At 43.1% G+C, this 19,548-nt stretch overlaps 1 protein-coding gene across 6 annotated transcripts in view; it reads left to right on the top strand.

Annotated features, from left to right (window-relative positions):
• Nucleotides 1-19,548, top strand: part of LOC123764057 (uncharacterized) — a 123,852-nt gene that overhangs the window by 61,786 nt on the left and 42,518 nt on the right. For 3 of the 6 annotated variants that reach the window (XM_045751549.2, XM_045751550.2, XM_045751548.2), the window contains exons 7-9: nt 2,509-2,709; nt 11,073-11,194; nt 18,657-19,039. In XM_045751549.2, coding sequence (XP_045607505.2) covers nt 2,509-2,709; nt 11,073-11,194; nt 18,657-19,039 — 706 coding nt within the window. The remainder of the gene's footprint in view (nt 1-2,508; nt 2,710-11,072; nt 11,195-18,656; nt 19,040-19,548) is intronic. The other 3 variants (XM_069329869.1, XM_069329870.1, XM_045751551.2) reach the window with 1 other exon arrangement.

Below are 19,548 nucleotides of genomic sequence, written 5' to 3'. Positions count from 1 at the left end.
CGCCGCCTCTCGGGTAAGTCCCTATTTTCCTTCTCTTTGGGTATGTAGCTCCAGGGAGCCATAGGGGCTCCCCCACAGAAAATCAGTGTTGAATGTAATGAAACGCCATTTTCTGGGTGAGCCCCGGAGGCTCCCTGGCTACCCTCCCTCTCATCCGGTTGGCGGGGTTTTTCGCGTTGGTTAAAGCCTAGTTTCCGAACTGAGGGCAGTCGGCGTGGTGAGGTCCGGGGCCCCTCCTCCCCCTCCCGGGGAAGGGAGGGCTACACGGACGACCGGCGCGGCAGTAAATTGATTGTTTGATTGTTTCCTTGGGATTGTAGGGAGTTTCTACCCCTCTGTTTGGTTTTTTGTTGTAGCTTCTTACCATGTGGGGTTTGTTTTGTTATGCCTACCTTTCTGGGTGCCTAACCCCGGTCGATGGCAGATAAGGAAAACCCCCAACCATAATGGGGTTTTCCAGGGCCATTGCTCCCTGAAACCTCTCTGAAGGGGCCAGGTTCTGGCACTGGTCCCGGTAGGTCTGAACTCCATAGCTAATGTCCTGGTCTAACATAACATACATTAGTCCGATAAGCTCCAGGGAGCCTCCGGGGCTTACCCAGAAAATGGCATTTCGTTACATTCAACACTGGTTTTTTTCTTCCTACATAAAGTCTCCCTGGTATATATGGGTATTGCTCTATTCATGATGGCATTCTTTGGATTTTATTTGATTGGTTCCTTTGATACAGAAACTTAGGCAGTCTCTATTAAACATTTCTTCTTGTTTAGTGAATTTTTACACAGCTTCAGATGGAAATACCGTACTGGTCTTTGTAATTATCAGAGATACACAGCTTTGGGATATTTCTGCAATTTCTTGCATGATTATATTTGCATGTTCCATTTGTTCTTCCTGATAACCCATATTTCATACACCCCATACATAAAGTTAGGAGGTTCCAATTTCATGCTCGATTATTATGGTTGATCTGTAATACACTGTGTTGGCTCTGTGCTGAAAGAGTTAGGTCAAGATCTTGCCTATTCATACTGGTGCTTTGTCACCTCCTTAACTGCTTCTAATATTTCTTTCTCTCTGGACATTTGTGCATGGGTTAGCTGCATATCCTCCTTGCACTTTTCTATATCCTATGTAACCTCTTTATCTTTTCTGATGCAAGCTCTTTTCTCTTTTGTGGTGAGGCACAGTGAGTCAGTTGTGTGCACACGTTCTACTACCTTGGTGGTGAGCCAAAGTAGAAGGAGGGTGGAGTATGGGTAGGACACGGTTGTGGTGTGCAGGGCAATGAGTCACACACATGCTAGTGCAGCACTACTTCAAGGAGAGAGAGAGTACTCTACAGTACATTATACACTGTCATTTTCCAATAGAAGAAAGCAATTTTTGGTTTATTGCACAGATTATCAGATCTCATAAGCAACATCACACAGTGGTGAGTACTAGGCGAGTGCAGTAATGTTTGTATCAGTGATGTCTTGTGAAGTCACTTACAGTATTGTTTACTGCTGCTGTGATAAGAATACCACCCTATGTTCTTGCACTCGCTCTGCTGCAGGCTGTTGTGTTGTCGTTAAAGATTCACTGGGGCAGATGAACTCGTGATTAGTGTAGCTGTAAGCAGTGATGCAATTCTACCACATAGCTTGGGCTGGGAGAGTGGGTTTGTTGGCAGGAGGCATTGTCAGTCATAAGAGTGCTTGTTGGTTAGTGAAAGAGGTTGTAGAACTAACTTCTATGGCCTTTTCTTCTTTATTAAAAAAGATATATGGTATGGATAACATATATACGAATTATACAGCCATGTAGCTAGTTACTGTGCATGTGAGTGTGCTCACATGCACAGTAATGTGAGCACACTGTGCTCACTAAAGGATGGGTCTGATCCATCCTCAATACGGGTGCACAACGACTACCCTGTGTGAAGAATGCTGACCCAGCATAGGTCTCAAGGATGATAGGTGTTGCTAAGCATGGCTGTTAACCACACTGAAGGTTCCCCAACAACTACTGCCACCACAAATCTATTACTACCACCACCACCACTATTGCCACTGTCACCACTACCACCACTGTTACTACAACTACCATATCACAGTACTACTACAGTACTACTATTACCACCACCACTAACATTATTAATACTAGCACCAACAATACCACCACTACTAATACTACAACTTCCACAATCAATACTACCACCACCAATATTACTACTTTCACTACTATTACTACATCCACCACCACCACCACTACTACCACCACTAATACCATCAATACTACTACTACCACCACCAATATTACTACTACCACCACCAATATTACTACTACCCCCACCACTACTAATACTACAACCACCACCACCAACATTGCAGTTGATGTTGCAACTGATAACGTTTGAACAGGTTTGTTACTGACACAGGTTGTATGCATAAGCAATTTGACATTGTTTAAGCATGTAGGGCTGTAGGTATGGAAATGTTGACCAACAAAATTACTTTTTGCAGACATCAGAGGAAGCTGTACTGCCACCATCCTCTGGGAGCTCTCTGCCTCCCCTGGCCCAGCCACAGCTCTCACTATACCCCCACATTCATAGCACCCCCCCAGGAAGTGACATAGTAGGTGTGGGACAGTCAAGAGAAGAGCTGGGACCTATTCCTCCTGCACCCACCACAAAGCCGCCCATCACAACAAACCCTTACGTGGTGTGATTTGTTTCTTAATTCTAGTTTTGGCATGATCTGACTTACTTTGCATGTGGATGTGGCTGTGCAGTAAAGCTTATACTCAGACTTAAGATTGTAAATTATGGATAGTTTGTGAAGTTTACACTTTCAAAGGTTTGATTATGCTTTTTGGAAAGGTTGGGCCAGCAATATGCATTTTACCATCCCCCTCCCCCTGCCTTTTCAAAAGTATCTTCTCAAGTAGTGTATGGGAGGAAGGTAGGTTACTGATTTATGATCGTGTACTCTGCAGAATTCCATCTTTTCTTAGTAACTGCAGTTTGTAGCAACTTCTGTTATTAACTTAGAAAACTTTGGTTGACTGACACACAATAATTGTGAAAAAATCTAAATGTTTTGTCATAAATAAAATGAAATATTAGATCTTAAAGATTTATGTATTTTTTATTAGGTATCCTGGATATCTTATAGTTCCATTAAATTATTGTTTCCCCGTTTAAAGGATACCTGATTAATCAGGCTGTGACCTGTGTGTCAGACTGAAAGCAGCCAAGTCAAACAGCCTAGTTGATCACACCAGCAACCAGGAGGCCTGGTCGGAGACTGGGCTGCAGGAACGTTGATCCTCGAAATCATCAACAGGTGGTCAACAGGTGGCCTGTCACTTGCAATGAATTTGTGATAATTTACGAAATCTCTTTGCTTGTCAGCTGAAACTTGTCAAAATTTTCCTCAACAAGAAAATTGAGTAAAATAAGTTTTATTCATTTAAAATACGATTGAGAAATTCAAGGGTATGTGAATTCCATGACCAATTTCACAGGTTTTTCAATATGCACACCTTGTGACCCATCACACGTCAAGTCAGTAGTCTAGCTCCTGCCAAACACCCTGCAGCATGTCTTTGGGAACAGTCTCCAGTGAGGCAGTGATCTGTGCTTGAGTTCCTCTAGGCATGTAGGAAGACGGGGGGAAACATAAACCAATCCCTTCGCATAGCCCCAGGGAAAAAATTTGCAAGGTGAATGTGGTGGCCATTTCAGTAGCACATTGTCATCACCATTGTACAAAATGAGGATTTCAGAGAGCTGGACCCAATGCCAATTCCAGAGCACACGATAGATATCCCAAGACAAAGTGGGAAAATTACTCGAGGGGCTAGAAAGAAATAAAGCAGTTGGACCAGATAGAACTTCACCTTGGGTACTGCGAGAATGTGCAACTGAGCCTAGTATTCCACTCTAATATTACAGACATCCTTGTGCACAGGAATCTTAGCAGATACAGTGTATGGAAAAAGCAAACGTTGTTCCAATCAATAAAAATGGTGGCTGAGAAGATCCTCTAAATTATAGACCCATATCATTAACAAGCGTGGTAGTCAAAGCACTAGAAACAATAGTTAATGCCAAATGGGTAGAACACCTGGAGAGTAATGACATTATAATGGACAGAGAGTATGGTTTTCGAACAGGAAGATCCTGTGTAACAAATCTTCACCAGTTTTTATGATAAAGCCACAGAGATTTTACAGGAAAGAGATGGTTGGGTTGGCTGTCTCTCTCTCGACCTAAAAAAAAGCTTTTGACACAGTTAAAATCGGTAATCGGCTGTAATCAGAGGCAATGTGTCTGACTGGAAGAGTGTTACTAGTGGAGTACCACAGGGTTCGGTTCTTGTACCAGGAATGTTCATAGTATACATAAATGATCTACCAGAAAGAATACAGAATTATATAAACATGTTTGCTGATAATGCTAAGATACTGGGAAAGGTAGGAGATGCCGACAATTGTATTGCCCTCCACATTAATCTAGATAAAATAAGTGCTTTGAGTGTCATGTTGCAAATGGAATTCAATGTGAATAAATGCTGTGTTATGGAATGTGGAATCGGAGAAAATAGACCGCACACAAAATTATGTGGAAAGGCATTAAAGAACTCTAATATAGAACGAGAGCTAGGGGTTGGTTTTGGATAGTAAGCTGTGACCAGAGAAACATACAAAGAACATTGTGAGAGGAGCCTATGCGTCGCTTTCTAACTTCAAATTCATTTTTAATTCCATGTATTTTGAAGTACCAAAGAAACTGTTCATGACTTGAGACCAAAATTGACATGTGCAGTTTGATGCCCATATCTCAAGAAGCATATCAATAAATTGGAAAAGGTGCTGGGGCATGCTACAAAATGGCTTCCAGAACTGAAAAACAAGAGTAACGAGGATAGGCTAGAGGCGTTAAATATACCATAACTAGAAGAAAGAAGAAAAAGAGGTGAAATGATCACCACTTACAAAATAATAACAAGAATTGACCAAGTTGACAAGAATTCCTGAACCCAGCAACTTTTTTCTTTTGCAAACAGAGTGGTAGACGGTTGGAACAAATTAAGTGAGAAGGGGGGTGGAGGCCAAAACCGTCCGTAGTTTCAAAGTGTTATATGGCAAAGAGTACTGGGAAGACAGAACACCACGAGCGTAGCTTTCATCCTGTAACTACACTTGCGCAATTACCAGCATACCCATTCCATATCTCTGGCAGATTCTCACTGAGATAAGCCCACACCAGTTGGGCTTCGACCATTACACTAATTGATTGACAGTTGAGAGGCGGGACCAAAGAGCCAGAACTCAACCCCCGCAAGCACAACTAGGTGAGTGTACAGTGAACTTCCAGTAAGGTGGAGCCCCGTCCTCTTGAAAATGAAGTGTTCAGGTTCATTTGCTCGTTCAGGTCTTTAAGGCCTGAACGAGCTGCAGTTTGTAGTGTCATTAACAAACGTTTCATTGCGGTATGCCAAACTATTGTTGGAGGAATCTGAGCTTCCAGACTTGCTCTTCCTATGGACTTCCTGGGGCTTCACAAAAAAAAATGTTTTCGGTACCCGCTCGAACATTCTTCCGATACTGGTGGTCATCCAGATCTTTTTTTCCTCGCACAGACAGCCTTCCTCTTTGAACGTTTTGTGCTATGCAAAACAAAATCTGTTTTGCAGTTGGTGCATATTAAGTGAATTTTCTCATAAATGAACGCTGCACAGTCTTGTTTGACTGAGCATAATCTTAACACAAAATGCAGTTGTTTCTACACATTCTGTTAAAATTTGAGATCATTTGACCGAGAATTGGTTAAGGTATTAGATTACAAATCTATAAACATTTTTCTGAAATGCCCTATATTTACAATCTTATTTCAATGTCTGATTTGCTTTTTCCTCATCTTGTTTAGTTTATTGCAGTACAATATTATTATTCAACAGTGTGTCTAATGAGAAATTTATATAATAAAATGTGTAGAACATTCAAATACTTTAATTTATTCGTGTCATTAAGATCTGCATCATATTAATGTATGTGCTTAGAACAATGAAACTCATTGTTTTTGTTGTTATTACATTATATACACACTATGAATAACTGTTTACATTTTTCTGCACCATAATGAACCACTAAACAGTTGTGGTGGGTGTGGTAATGAAATTCAATCTGGCATCGTCAGCTACTCAGCTGATGACGCCACCTGACTGCAAAAGGCCTCCCAATGTTCTACGTACATTTCTACAACACTTCTTTTATCAGGATCATTTAATCATAAATGTGACTTACTTTCCACAAGTTTATTTTCTAATAAACATGAGGTCCTATTTCATGATGCATAGATGCACGAAACCATGGCTGTGCACTGTGAATGTTGGCCTTCTGCTGTAAACATCATAACAACTTTATGTTCACTGATATCGGAACCTTGTAAATAATCACTCACAGTTAGGATCTTTAATGACGATATTATTACAAAATAGTCTGTCATTTATTTATTTCACCATTTTTAACACTATCGCGCACCGGGCAGGCGCGCGGTCAACTTAGGGGTCATGTACCGAACGTGCGGGTAAGCGCGCGGTGACACGTAAATGTGTATACTCGTTTCAGCTTTCTCACCTTAATTCTCGTGCTACGTCGCTCGTTTTGGTATCATTGTGTTCGCAATTAAATTCCCTAAAGGTGTGTATAAATATAATGTCCAAAAGCCTGGCGTGACTCCCAACAGCAAAGCCTAAAGTCGGCAAAAGTTACCTGTGAGCGCACAAAATCGGTAACATGTGCATACTCGTTCCATTTTTCTCACCTTAATTCTCGTTCTACGTCGCTCGTTTTGGTATCATTGTGTTCACAATTAAATTCCCTACAGACGTGTATGAATATAATGTACAAAAGCCTGGAGTGCCTCTCCGCAGAAAAGCCTAAAGTTACCCGTGAATGAGCACCAATTTGTACACTGCAACCTAATGTGTATACTCGTTCAATTTGATAACATCAAATTTCGTGATACGTCTTTCATTTTGGTATCAAATTGTTCGCAATAAAAAGGCGCATATTTTAAAACTAGTCCCAGAATAATAGAGCAATAACTGGAATTTTAACAAATATTTTAATTCTGGATGCTCATCATCACAAAATTATTTATATCTTTCCAGTGTTCTGGCATAAATTTTTGTGTTACATCTTTCATTTTGAACAATATCAAATTGTTAGCGACGTAAAGGCGCGCATTTTAAAACTAGTCTCAAGATAATAGGACAATAAATAGAATTTTAACAAATATTTTAATATTTTGACCAAAAGCCTATTTATAATCTTTCAAGTGTTCGGACATCAAGTTTCATGTTATGTCTTTCATTTTGGTATCAAATTGTGTGCAATCTAAAGGCGCTTATTTTGATACTATCCCGAGGTCGATTGGATAAAAAATGAATTTTATACAAATATTTTTTGTAGTGGACGCATGTCCATTCCAAAGTTAGGACCCGGGAGAAAAATAATGGACGCGAGTCCGGTCCAAAGTTACCGATAGTGTTAAGTGATGCTGTGGGCACAAGCTGTGGTTGTGCTGTGAGCTGCTGCTGCATCTGCTACCCATGGTCACTTGCTCAGTTCTGAGGCTTTTACACCCAGGAGGGGTACCCATGATTTGGTTTTCAAAAAGTCATCTGTTTACTGGGCCTGAAAGAACAGATGTGAGCCCCATTTAAGAACGGACTTTAAAATCTTGCGCAGTATTTAAAATCATTCCTCATTGACTGCACAGTGGAGTCATAAATGGTGTAATTGTGCCTTATGGACTTGTGCATGTAATGGATTAAAAAATTTATGGGTTTTACTTAGTTTTTTTACCATCGTCATTTCATTTTGAAATTTTTCACCAAACTGTGATCAGTTTTAAATTAAAATATTACCATTCCTGACACTAAAATGCATGAATTGTGCTCCAACAGTGAACATTTCGATGATGCTAGTAGCATGCATCATCTTTGTGAAATTTCAGACAATCACATTTTTTTCATTGTTTGGAATACAGTGCATGAATAGGTTATCAGGGGAGCAGCCAGTGAGCACCTCATCCAACTACTTACCACTCAAAACAATAATTACTTTTCTTGTGAATTTTTTCATTGTTCTTTGCAAATTACCTGCCAGAAAAGAGTGAAAGTTTTTTTCTTTTTATTGTGATGTACATTGATAATGAATGCACATTTACACATTTCTGGAAACCTGAGGCGGCGAGCAGAGAAAAACTTCAAACCGATATAAATATAGTCTTCAACTGGGAAGCAGAAAATAACATGATTTTTAACATTGACAATTTCCAGTTATTTAGGTATGGAAAAAATAAGAACCTAAAGGAAATACAGGTTAGAAGACACATCTCCTCATAGAAGGAAAATTAGGTGCAAAGGATGTCTGAATATTGTTGTAAGGCAACCTGACATTAAATGTCTGGGCACAACAAATCCAACATATTGTCAGCCAGAAAAATTGTTGGAGGTGTTTTGAGAACCTTAAAATCCAGTGATTCCACCACAATTCTTTTGCTATTCAAATCACTTGTGCTTTCATGCCTTGAGTACTTCTTGGTACTCATTTCCCCTTTCAAACCCGGCAAGATTTTTGAATACAGAGAACATGTATGGCATGAATAGTATGACATGACTCAGTAGTGCGGCTATACTAGGAAGATGTAATGTGGCATTAAAAAATTAATGCCAAGTTCACTTGGCATTAAAAAGCATTAGCCTTTGCAGTGTGAAAATTGCACTGGAATAATGGAATACTAAAGCAAAAAATTGACTATTTACTCTAATATGAAAATGAACAAATAACATACGAAAAATATACAACACCCTGAGTTGACATACTTGACTATCACACATGAAAAATAATAAGTCAGACATATATATACAAACTTATGTTAATACAAAAAAAAAAAGAGTGACACTGAAATTAGTTGCATAATAATATTTAAGACATGCACACAAAGAAGCGGGAGGGAAGCGACATGCAGAGGCAGTAGTGTTGATTTCCCCGAGTACTGGAAGAGACTGCCGAGGTGACGGAGGGCATGGGTATTTATATCCCCTGATGGTGATATCAAGTCCTTTGTCACCGAGGCTTGGAACGATGAGCCGGCAGTGTAACATGTAGTTACTTACGCACAACAAGGAACCAGCAGGTCATGCAGCCACCACCACGCTGGGCTCTCGGGTGGGGTGGAGGGTGTACTGGTGGTGGTGTCCAGAAGTTTGTATGGGTTGAACTCCATACCGGTTGTAATACACGGTATGCAGAGTGATGAACAAGGAAGGCGAGAAGAAAGAGGCAGTTTCCTCTGCTATCCTGGGGAATTGTGTGACAATAGACACGATAAAGCACCTAAATTATTGGAATTGCCTCATAGCACTCAAAATGTTCTCTCTAGAGAGGAGAAGAGAGAGCAAAATATCAATGTGCTGGAGTGACAAATATGGCAACAAATGCAGCATAGATCAAACTAAGAAGAGCCATTAGGTACAATTAGAGAAGACTATAAACATCAGATGTCCATGGGTTTTCAATATTCTCCAACAAATATGCAAAATATTGTTTGAACAAAAGTAGAAATGTTAAAAAATTTATTAGACAAGTTTCTGCAGGAAGTGCTGGCTTATAATGGACAGGTGAGCCTGCAAGCTATGCTAAGCAACAGCCTTCTAGATCAAATTATCATAAGTCAAGCCTGGCTCCAGGCTAGGCTTTAGCAGTAGAAGAACTCATAAACCACTCCAGGTATTTTCCAGGTATACTTCATACTCAAAATAACGGAGGAGGAAGATAGGATTCCCTCTCCCTGCAGCATAGATATAGATACACATGACATCCACCTCAGGCAGCCTTCCTTCAGAACTATTTGTAAACACCATTGGGGATTTTTGCACTGCAACAAACCTGGCAAAACAAATAGGTAGTGTGTGTGTGTGATAAGTGTGTTGGTCACTGTACCAGTATGCAGCTTAATTGAACCCTTTCCATGTCAAAGTTGTGGCAGCTTGAACCAGCACTTGCCATATTAAGTACTAAGTGGGATAGCTTGAAAATCAAGGCCTTTGTACCTTTTAAAGGCACAATTCTCTGCAGTACAATCAGTTGCTCATATTCCTACCCTTTGTTTACAGTCTTTCCAGGTTTTCCTTACCCTAAGGTTTAGGTAGAATGTCAGGAAATTGGGCTTGGGGGGGGAGGGGGTTTGTTGTGCTGTTGGTGGTTCTATGTGGTTTCTGGAGTTTGTTAGATAAGGTGTGGCCTGGTAATCTCTTTTTGCTTATACCCAATTGTGCCTGAAAACATTTTTGGGTTTATGTAGTGCACTTTTTCTCTACGTATGGGGCTGAAGTGGGTAATCTAGTGTCTAGCACCAGTAGACCCAACAGGAATAGTTTGAAGAGTTTCCTGCCGCACAGTAGTGAAATGTTGACCTGGCCAGACAATGGCGGTAGTAACCAGAGGTCAGTAGGCTCTTGGCTTAGGGAGCAACTGGGTGTGCTGCACATAACAGTGCTCTCCTGTGCACTCAACAGCTAGATTGTTTTAACATGTAATCAGACCACCCAAAAACCTCTTGGATGTCAGGCTGGTCTTGGATGACAAAAATGTTGAACTCTGTGGATGTATAAATTGGCAACAAAATAAATGGTGTTAATATCTGTGTTAGCATGCACGGTATATTCATTGATTTAGAAATTATTTGAAAATTTATTATTGCTGTTTAAGATTATATTACTAATTTATTATAAGCTTCTTTATATCATTTTGATTACTTATTCATTAATATGTTTACAAATTACTCTTAAGAAACTTAAGAAATTACTCTTATTACTCTTAAGAAATTACAGTACTTTAAAGTTATTGATAGACATGATAGTGATGCAAGTGATCAAGGGAAAACTAGAAAGGTATTAAAACTAGCACCCCAAGCTTTCCTTGCATCACATTACTATTTCTCTTATAATGTATAAAATGTCTTTGTCCATGTTAAAATAGGTTAAAATAACTAAATTTTCTTCTACAGGGAAGCGACTTATTGACAGAGCAGCTGATGCGTGAATGGGAAATGGTGTATGGAGACACACTCACTCCCCCGGGCTCACACCCCATGATGCCCCCACCACAAGCTGTCCTACAAACATATGAGTATGTAATGATTTGATGTATTAATTCAGTTTACATAGATTCTGTATTCTCGTATAATAAGTCATGTTAACACCTTCACGTTCCAATGATGTTAAAACGCGTCGTCCACATTCTGGCAATAAACGTTCCAATAATGCTAAAATGCAGGTGATGAGTCACAATAACGTGGCTGAAGTATGTTGACCAGACCACACACTAGAAGTTGAAGGGACGACGACGTTTCGGTCCGTCCTGGATGATTCTCAAGTCGATTGTGATGAGGAGGTAGGGTCAGGCAATAAATAGGCAAGAGAGAGCTGAGGAGGAAAGTCAGGTGTAGGGGATAGTACTATTATAGTACTACTATAATTCTAGGGGAATTAGGGGGTACTACTATAGTACTAGGGGATAGTACTATTATAGTACTACTATCCCCTACACCTGACTTTCCTCCTCAGCTCTCTCTTGCCTATTTATTGCCTGACCCTACCTCCTCATCACAATCGACTTGAGAATGGTCCAGGACGGACCGAAACGTCGTCGTCCCTTCAACTTCTAGTGTGTGGTCTGGTCAACAATGCTAAAATGCATCGGTCAGATTGCTATTTGTAAAGATTCATATATTCATTGCTGTCATTGATAATCTATTATAAATTCACTTTAGTTTTTACATATAGAGAAACCAGTTGCAAACATTTTGACACCAAATTTATAGTTTTAACCCTACAAATAGCTTAGAAAATGTAGAATGATTATAAACATCTCTGGGCCATAACCCCTTGAGGGGTCCCTGAAGCTATCACACTGATTCAGTGCCATACAACTAGGCACTATCAGTTGCGGAGTTCTTATTGCCCAACCGGGGACTACAAGCTAGAACCTGGCCCTCTCAGAAGGGCATAGGGAGTGGTGGCAATATGAACACCTTACAGTTAATTAATCATGTCTGCCACCACCAGGGAAGGCACCCAGGAAATTAATGAAACTAAACAGACTACTGCATGGTTAGAACAAAACAGCAGCCTCAAAAATTGCCAAAAGAACCCCCCCCCCCCCAACAGTGGAAACAAACCACCAAAATTTTGTGAAACGATTGTGAACTAGTTTGCCCCACCACCACCCCCATCAATGAGGGGAGAAGGGAGGTGGACCGGGTCAGCTGGCTCTCCCTACCCTCAGTTCTTGCGCTGATGTAGCATGGTGTGGGTTGCTCTCTCGGTTCATTCTGACTCCAGTCTTCTGTTTTTGCTAATTGGTGTTTGCCTTTGGGGTTGTTCTTATACACATTTGTCTAGCGAGAGCCAGTAGCTATGGAATGCTTGGAGCTGCAATGGGCTCAGGGTTTTCTTCCCGTGCACGATCAGGGTTCTCTTCTCTGTGGTGCTCAGGATAGTCCTTGTAGAGGGTCTCCTCACTTGGGGTCACCCTCACCCTGGTTTGGTAAGCAAGTAGTCTGTGATCGTCTGCCTTTCAATAGGTTTGGGGGTGTTTTTGCTGGTGGAGCGCACTGTCGTTCGCGCGACATAATCAGAGTGCCGGTGAGGCCACCAGTTATTATCTGGGAGTTGCTTGTTCTCTGCAGTTTGGTCCTGGGGGACTTTGGGCATTTGTTTACTTTTTTCAGTTGTTACTTTTCCTATTTGTGCTTGGTGAATATTTTTTGCCTTATTAGGCTTAGCCTAATGGTTGAACCCCCCCTTGTTGCCCCCTTTACTTTTTCATTGGCTTTGGGCGGCTTGGGGTTGCCTATTCTGGAAGGTTTCGGTGCCTGAGCTTCCTGCAGGGCTCATTCACCCTGCAGGCACTGGAACGGGTCTACTATGGATACCTCTTCCAGGTCTGTTCTCGCCTTGTACGAATTTGAGGGTGTTTGTCGCTTGTGCCACCTGGTGATGATCATATGTTCTGCCTCTAACATGCTGCCTGTTGGGTCAGTGAAACCTTCGACCTTGAGTCATGGGTGTCTTGCACCTACCATGTGGCTTTTCTCACCTATTCACTTCTAGAGGTTCAGAGCCTTAGGCAGTGACAGTTTGGCATTTAAGGTTCTCAGTTTTGTAGCAGTCTAGGTTGTGTGCCTAGTTAGATGCCCCAGATATGCCCTGTTTGGTGTTTTGGGACTCAGATTTGAAGGTGTTGGTCAATTCGACCGTGGTTTAGTCTGCTCTTCCTCTTCCTTGCCTAGTGGGCCGATTTTGCCCTTCTCCCTCCAACCCCCCCCCCCCCCCCCCTTTCCTTTGCTTCCGGCTTTCTTTTGAACCGGAAGCAGGGGGGGGAGTGGAAATCTTGAGGGGTTTTTGATTTGGGGTGGGGTTTAACTCAGGATTTGACTTAGTCTGATCCTGGGGTTGCCCCTGTCTAACACGTGTGCAGAGGCAGTTGAGCCTCTTGATGCTGCCAGGACTTCTGGATCTTTCCAGCTGACCTTTTTCCTTTGAGGCCTTTCCCTTGGGTTCTGCTCTTCCTTCCCGGAAGGTGGGTGTGGACAGGGGCTCTGCCCCGTGGCCGCCCTCTGCGGTTCTCGGGGCAAGTCGGATTGGAGCCTTGGGGTCCCTTTTGATCCTTGGTGGGCCCTTGTATCTTCTGCAGTCTTTTGTTGCAGGGTGTGGGGTTTCCCCCACACAACTTTCCCGGTATGAATTTGAGTCAGGTGTGCCTTTTCCCAGGATTCATTCCTGTGCCCCTTCGGGTCTGGATTCGTCCTTCTGGCGGTACGAACTAAGCCATTAGTTCGTACCTCTGGTGCAACCCGGTCTATACCTCGTTTGTGGAACCAAGTTCGTTTGAGTTTGGTTCTTCTTTCCCTTATTGGGTACATTGTAAGAGTCCAGAGTCATCTTAGCTAGCAGACTGTCCTTTGTACTCCTTTGGGGCTTGGTACGGGTTTTGCAGTAACCACACACTTAACTGGAGTGAGGTGCCTTCGGTGTTGCAGGTCTCTTATGTTTGCCTCTTCGATCCTGCCCTTTCCTGTGTTGTAGGTCTTTTGCAGCTACATGTTTATGTTCCTCATTGGTCGGTCACCTTGGTTGCCGGCGACCTTCATGCCCATTCGCACTTGGCTTTAGTCATGCTTTCCTGAGCCTCCTCAAGCTTCATTCTGACTGGCTCGAGGAGGATGTTGGGACACTTGGTGCTGGCTCAAGGAGGATGTTGGGACACTGGTGCTGGCTCGAGGAGGATGTTGGGACACTTGGTGCTGGCTCAAGGAGGATGTTGGGACACTTGGTGCTGGCTCAAGGAGGATGTTGGGACACTGGTGCTGGCTCAAGGAGGATGTTGGGACACTTGCTGCTTGCTCGAGGAGGATGTTGGGACACTTGCTGCTGGCTCGAGAAGGATGTTGGGACACTTGATGCTTGCCCGAGGAGAATGTTGGGACTCTTGGTGCGATCCCTCGTGTGGAGGTTCTTAGTTCTTATCTTAGTTTTAAGCTGTTTGCTCTGATTCTCCAGGAGTCAATATTTGTTTTTCGTATCGCCTGTCTCACATGTCGGCAAGCTGTGCTGGCCCAGTTTTTGGACTCGGTATGGGCCCTAGCTCCCTCTTTTGCTTCCCCCCTTTTGTTCTTTCTTGTTTCCTGAGGACCTTGTCTCTCAGTTCTTGTGGCTGTGACTGTTGGCTGCCATCCTGTGTCGGACTTATTGTGTATGCATGGGGGTCGTTCTTGCCTTTCACAAATATCCAGACGAGCCAGGGCTTCACCTGCTGTTTGTCAAGGTGCGTCGTCTGTGGTGCCTGCAGCTGGCTCAGATGTGAGTCCCTGGGCTTCGCCTGGTCGGTGCAGTGCTCGCTCTGCTCAAAACGCAGGCTCTCTGGTTCATGCCAGTCCTTTCGTTTTTTGCCCCTTTGATGGGGTAGGGGAAGGGGAGCTTGCTTGGTTTGCCAGCTCTTGGTCCTGCAATTTGTGGGCATTTTGAGTTGTTTCATGCAGTCTGCTATGGTGTTGGTTTATCCCTCCTCTTTCGAGGAGGACAGGAACTTTTGGGTCAGGCTCGCTCTATTTACCTTCTTCAGGTCGTCTCGGAGAGGGTAGCTTTGGGCATGGTCGAAACGACTTCTTTTTTTTTTTGTTTTTTTTTTGTGGGTCTCCCCATTTCCGGTCCCAAAATGGGATTGTTTGGGCCTCTAGTTCCTTCTCGACCTTTCAGATTGAACAGTTTATTCCTTGTCCCTATCTTTGGATGACCACATTGTCCCCGATCTGTCTTGTTCTCGAGCCAGGCATTTGGATGATTTCCCCAGTTTTCCAGGATACATATTGGCGTGTCCCCATCCATCCAAGGTTCAGGGATTAGTTAGGTTTTGGGATGGGTTAGTAGGCATTCCACTTTCGGGTTTCTCCTGTTCGGTATGATTTTGGCACCTCCCATTTTTTGCATGTTTAACTCGGGCCGTGGTGGCCCACCTTCAGTTATTATGTGTTCAGATGTTGGCCTACCTCGTGACTACCCCAGCCGGTCTGCTTGTCTGATAGCCAGGGTTCTTGTTCTTTCCCTGCTCGCTAGGTTCGGGTTCCTGGTGACCTGGTAGAAGTCCCAGTTTGTTACATCCCAGGTTCGAACCTGGTTGGGCCGGGTTTGGTATTTGCGGTCAGCATCGCTTTCCTTGCTTCTGGTGGCCCTGCTCCGGCTGCAGCAACTCTGTATTTTGGTGTTGAGAGGGAGCCGGGTAACTCTGCAGTTGCTCGAGTAGTTGTGTGGGGGACTTTTGAGATGGGACTTTTGCCATTCTCAAAATATGGCCAAAATCGTTGATTTTGATCAGATAGTTGAAGAAGAACTTTTGCCCATCTCATTTTCCTTTGGGATTTGGCCTGGAGGTCTGTTCTGGTTTCTTCGAGGCAGCCTTTTCTCCTCTCGCAATCGCTGGGAATGGACTCTGGAGGCTCTGCATCGCTAGCTTGGTCTTGGGGTTTTTTGAAGTTCTGTTCCCTGCTGCTTTTTTCCACTCTTGCTAGATGTTTTTCCTGGGTGCCTCAGGCCTTTCTTTCCAGCACTTACTTGTCATGCCGGGGTTGTTGGCCTCCTTCCCTTCATTGGGCGTACTGTGCAGTTTAGATGTTTGTGGCCATGTGGCAGGCGCTGTGGTGACTTTGGATTCCTCTAGCCTCTGTGACCTGACTCCATTTGGGGTGTTTCCCTGTGGTTCTCCAGAGGGGGGTGGGAGGAGGGTCTCTTCTGTCCTTGTCTCTTTGGGGCAGGTCACTCGAGTAGCTCATCTGCTTGGTTCTTGGGTTGGCTTCTGTGCCTTCCCGCTCAGAGTGTCTTGACATGCTGACTGTTGGTCTGTCTAGGTTCCTTCCTGGTTCCATGGTATGGACCGTCGGGAACACTTTCTTACTCTGGCTTGTCGGATGTTCGGGCGCCCAGACGTCAGCCTCTTCATGTCAATGCGGCACTGGTCTCTGACTGTAAGGCCTCTCGCTAGATACTTTTTGGCTGGACTGGTTGAGATGGGAGGGGTATTGCCTCCTTCCCCATGTCTGGTTGTTGCTCTGGGTTCTGGTGTTGTTGGAGTATATCAGGAGGATGGTGATCATTCTAGCACCTTGGTGGCCGGCCCGGCCTTGGTTCTGGTGCTGCTTGCTCCGGTGTCTGACGTGAGCATTTTTCTGTGGCTCCACCTTTTTTCGAAGGGATCGCTTAGTGGTTTAACCACTAACCACTTCGCTTAGTGGTTCGTTAGTTTAACTGGCTTCATTGGTTTAACTTTCTCCACTCTTCGTGTCTGGGGTTTTGAAGCATGTGGGTCACCCTTGTGGTGGTCAGGTGGCTTGTTAAAGGTGTCCCACCTGCAGTCTTTTTCCCGGTGACAGTTAGCAGTCTTTTGGCATTCCTTCCGCTTATTATGTCCCTTCATCATTGTTCTTCAGCTTCTGAGGTTTGGTACTTACTTTCTTGGCTGTTTCTTGCTCAGTTTCTTTTGCCAAATACAGTTGCCTCTTCTCGTGCAGCATTGGCGGAGCCGCTCCAGCTTGCTTTCTGGGTGGTTGCCTCTTTTACCCTGCAGAAGTTTTGCAGGCCCCTGAGCCTGCGGTCCCTTCACCGGGTTCTTCTTTCTTCTACTCAATTTATGGTGGCCCCTTTGGTCTGGATTTGGTTTTGTTCTTTTGGCCCTGGTAGGCTTTTCGTTAGGGTGCTGCCAGCTTCTTCTTTACTGGCAAAGACTTAGTCTGCTTATTTCCAGAGAGGTCCTTTGGTTATGGATTTTTGGTTGGCTCCACCAGGGGGTGTTTCATGCAATTTGTCCAGTGGCAGCATCATAACACTGCCTTTGGGCTACCAGTTCTTCTTCAGTGGACTCTATGGGTTGATCCACTTTCTCTGGCTCCCTGTTCCAAGGCTCACAATTATTACATCGTCCGCAGTGTCTTATTACCTAACCAGCCTGTGATCTACTTTCATTCCCATGATATCTGAAGCTATGGGGCTCTGCCAGCTGTGTTTGCGAATATGTCTTGGTCCAATATTCGGGTTTTGGGGTTTTGGTGGTCAAACAGGATCTTGGCAACCTGGTATCTCGTGAAGGTTCCTGGCCTTCAGCGGTCTAACGATGTCTTAGGACATACGTCATGAACAAAGGTATCTTTTTGTTTTGATACCTGCTGCGCTGCCTCCTCCCTGGTAAGTGCCTTTTTTTCTTCTCTGTGGGTAGTTAGCTTCAGGGAGCCTTAAGGGGCTCCCCTTAAAAAAACGGCATTGAATGTAATGAAACACTAATTTCTGGGTGAGCCCTTGAGCATCCCTGACACCCCCAGGAAGTCGGTGTGTTCCTTCGTCATAAGAACTGTGGGTAGGGCGAGCCGACTGACTTGGTCTGCCTCCATCCTCCCCCCCAAAGTAGGGGTAGAGGTGGGGCAAACTAGCTCGTGCTAGTTTCACAAAATTTTGGTAGTTTTTATTTTTGTTTTTGAGGCTGCTGTTTTGTTGTAACCATGCAGTAGTCTGTTTTGTTTCACTAACTTTCTGGGAGCCTTCCCTGGTGGTGGCAGACATGACTAAATGTAAGGTGTTCATATTGCCACCACACTCTCTGAGGGGGCCAAGTTCTGGCTCGTAGTCCCCAGGAGGCTAAGAACTCTGCGACTGATGGCACTGATCTCTGTATGATAGCTTCAGGAAGCCACCGGGGCTCACCCATTAATTGTCATTTTATTTAATTGAACACTGGTTTTTTCTCATCACTGAACGGTTAGTGAGCGGCCAACAGAGCTCAGAATGTTCAGTCAAGAAGGTGCAGCACAGCCAAACTCCCAAAGTGTTAAGCTATCCCCCATTTATTAATGTGTTTCTGCTTGGTTATCCAAATATGTCTTATTTGATTAAATTTTTTTGGTGTTTTCTAATAGAGAAAATGCTATTAGAGAAGTAGTATTGTTTTTAAGTTAGTAATTTATATAAAGTAATATGCTAACTGAAATAAAGTTTACAGTTTTGTAGGTTTATATTTATTTATATGTTTACTTCTATACTTAACACAGGACTGATCCATCAAGCCTCGTAAGTGGCGTGGAAACCCTACGTATCAGTTCCTCACGACCATCATACACTCGCACCATGGTGGATCCTTCTTTGCCATATGTGCCTGATTCTCACGCCACTGCCCGAGCACATACTACCATTCTTCCCAGCAGCCAGCCTTCATCAAGCACTGCCAGTCATCCTGTATCATCAACATCTTGTCATGCATCCAAAGTTCCTGTGAGTAGTAGAAATGGCACACCTTGTACAGATGGCAGTTGTCTGTCTGTTCCTCAAGTGTCATCAGTGGGAGGTACCAAGTGCTGTTCAATCACCAATACAACAAGTGTCATTACGCACACTCGAGCTCACCATACGCACACAACTGCTTCTACTCAAAAAGGTAATGCTTTAATATTCAACGTTTTGATAAGCTTAAGTTATATTACTGAAACCGTTTTTGGAATATCCGGTAGATTTTGATGAAACAGGCACAAAGTGTTGACTGATATAGTGCATTGGTTACCATCTTTTTCAGCACCAAGGACCATTTCTATTTAAAAATATAATTCTAACAGAGCTTATGTGTTTTTAAGAGAGCTGTTGACTATTATTTTGCATAATTATTTGTGCCCACAATAATACTACATATTCCAAATTTCTTTTAATTAATGACTGATGCATATAGTAGTCTATCTTTTTAGTAAAAATAATCATGTAAAATCTTGGTAATTATTGTAATTTACAAACTGAACTCAAAGTTCATCTGTTGATAATGCAGGCTGCCATTTGTGGGTTAAAGGTTCTATATAGTACAAAATCAGCAACTAACATTCTTTTCCCATTTTCTCACATCAAAAAAATCTATTTATCATAACAGAATATGTTGTTATAACAAGGGTTTTTATAAAA

This window comes from Procambarus clarkii, chromosome 23, assembly GCF_040958095.1.
Source record: "Procambarus clarkii isolate CNS0578487 chromosome 23, FALCON_Pclarkii_2.0, whole genome shotgun sequence".
Taxonomy (NCBI): domain Eukaryota; kingdom Metazoa; phylum Arthropoda; class Malacostraca; order Decapoda; family Cambaridae; genus Procambarus; species Procambarus clarkii.
Note: the sequence above shows the minus strand (reverse complement) of the source record. Positions and strands in the feature narration are given on the sequence as shown.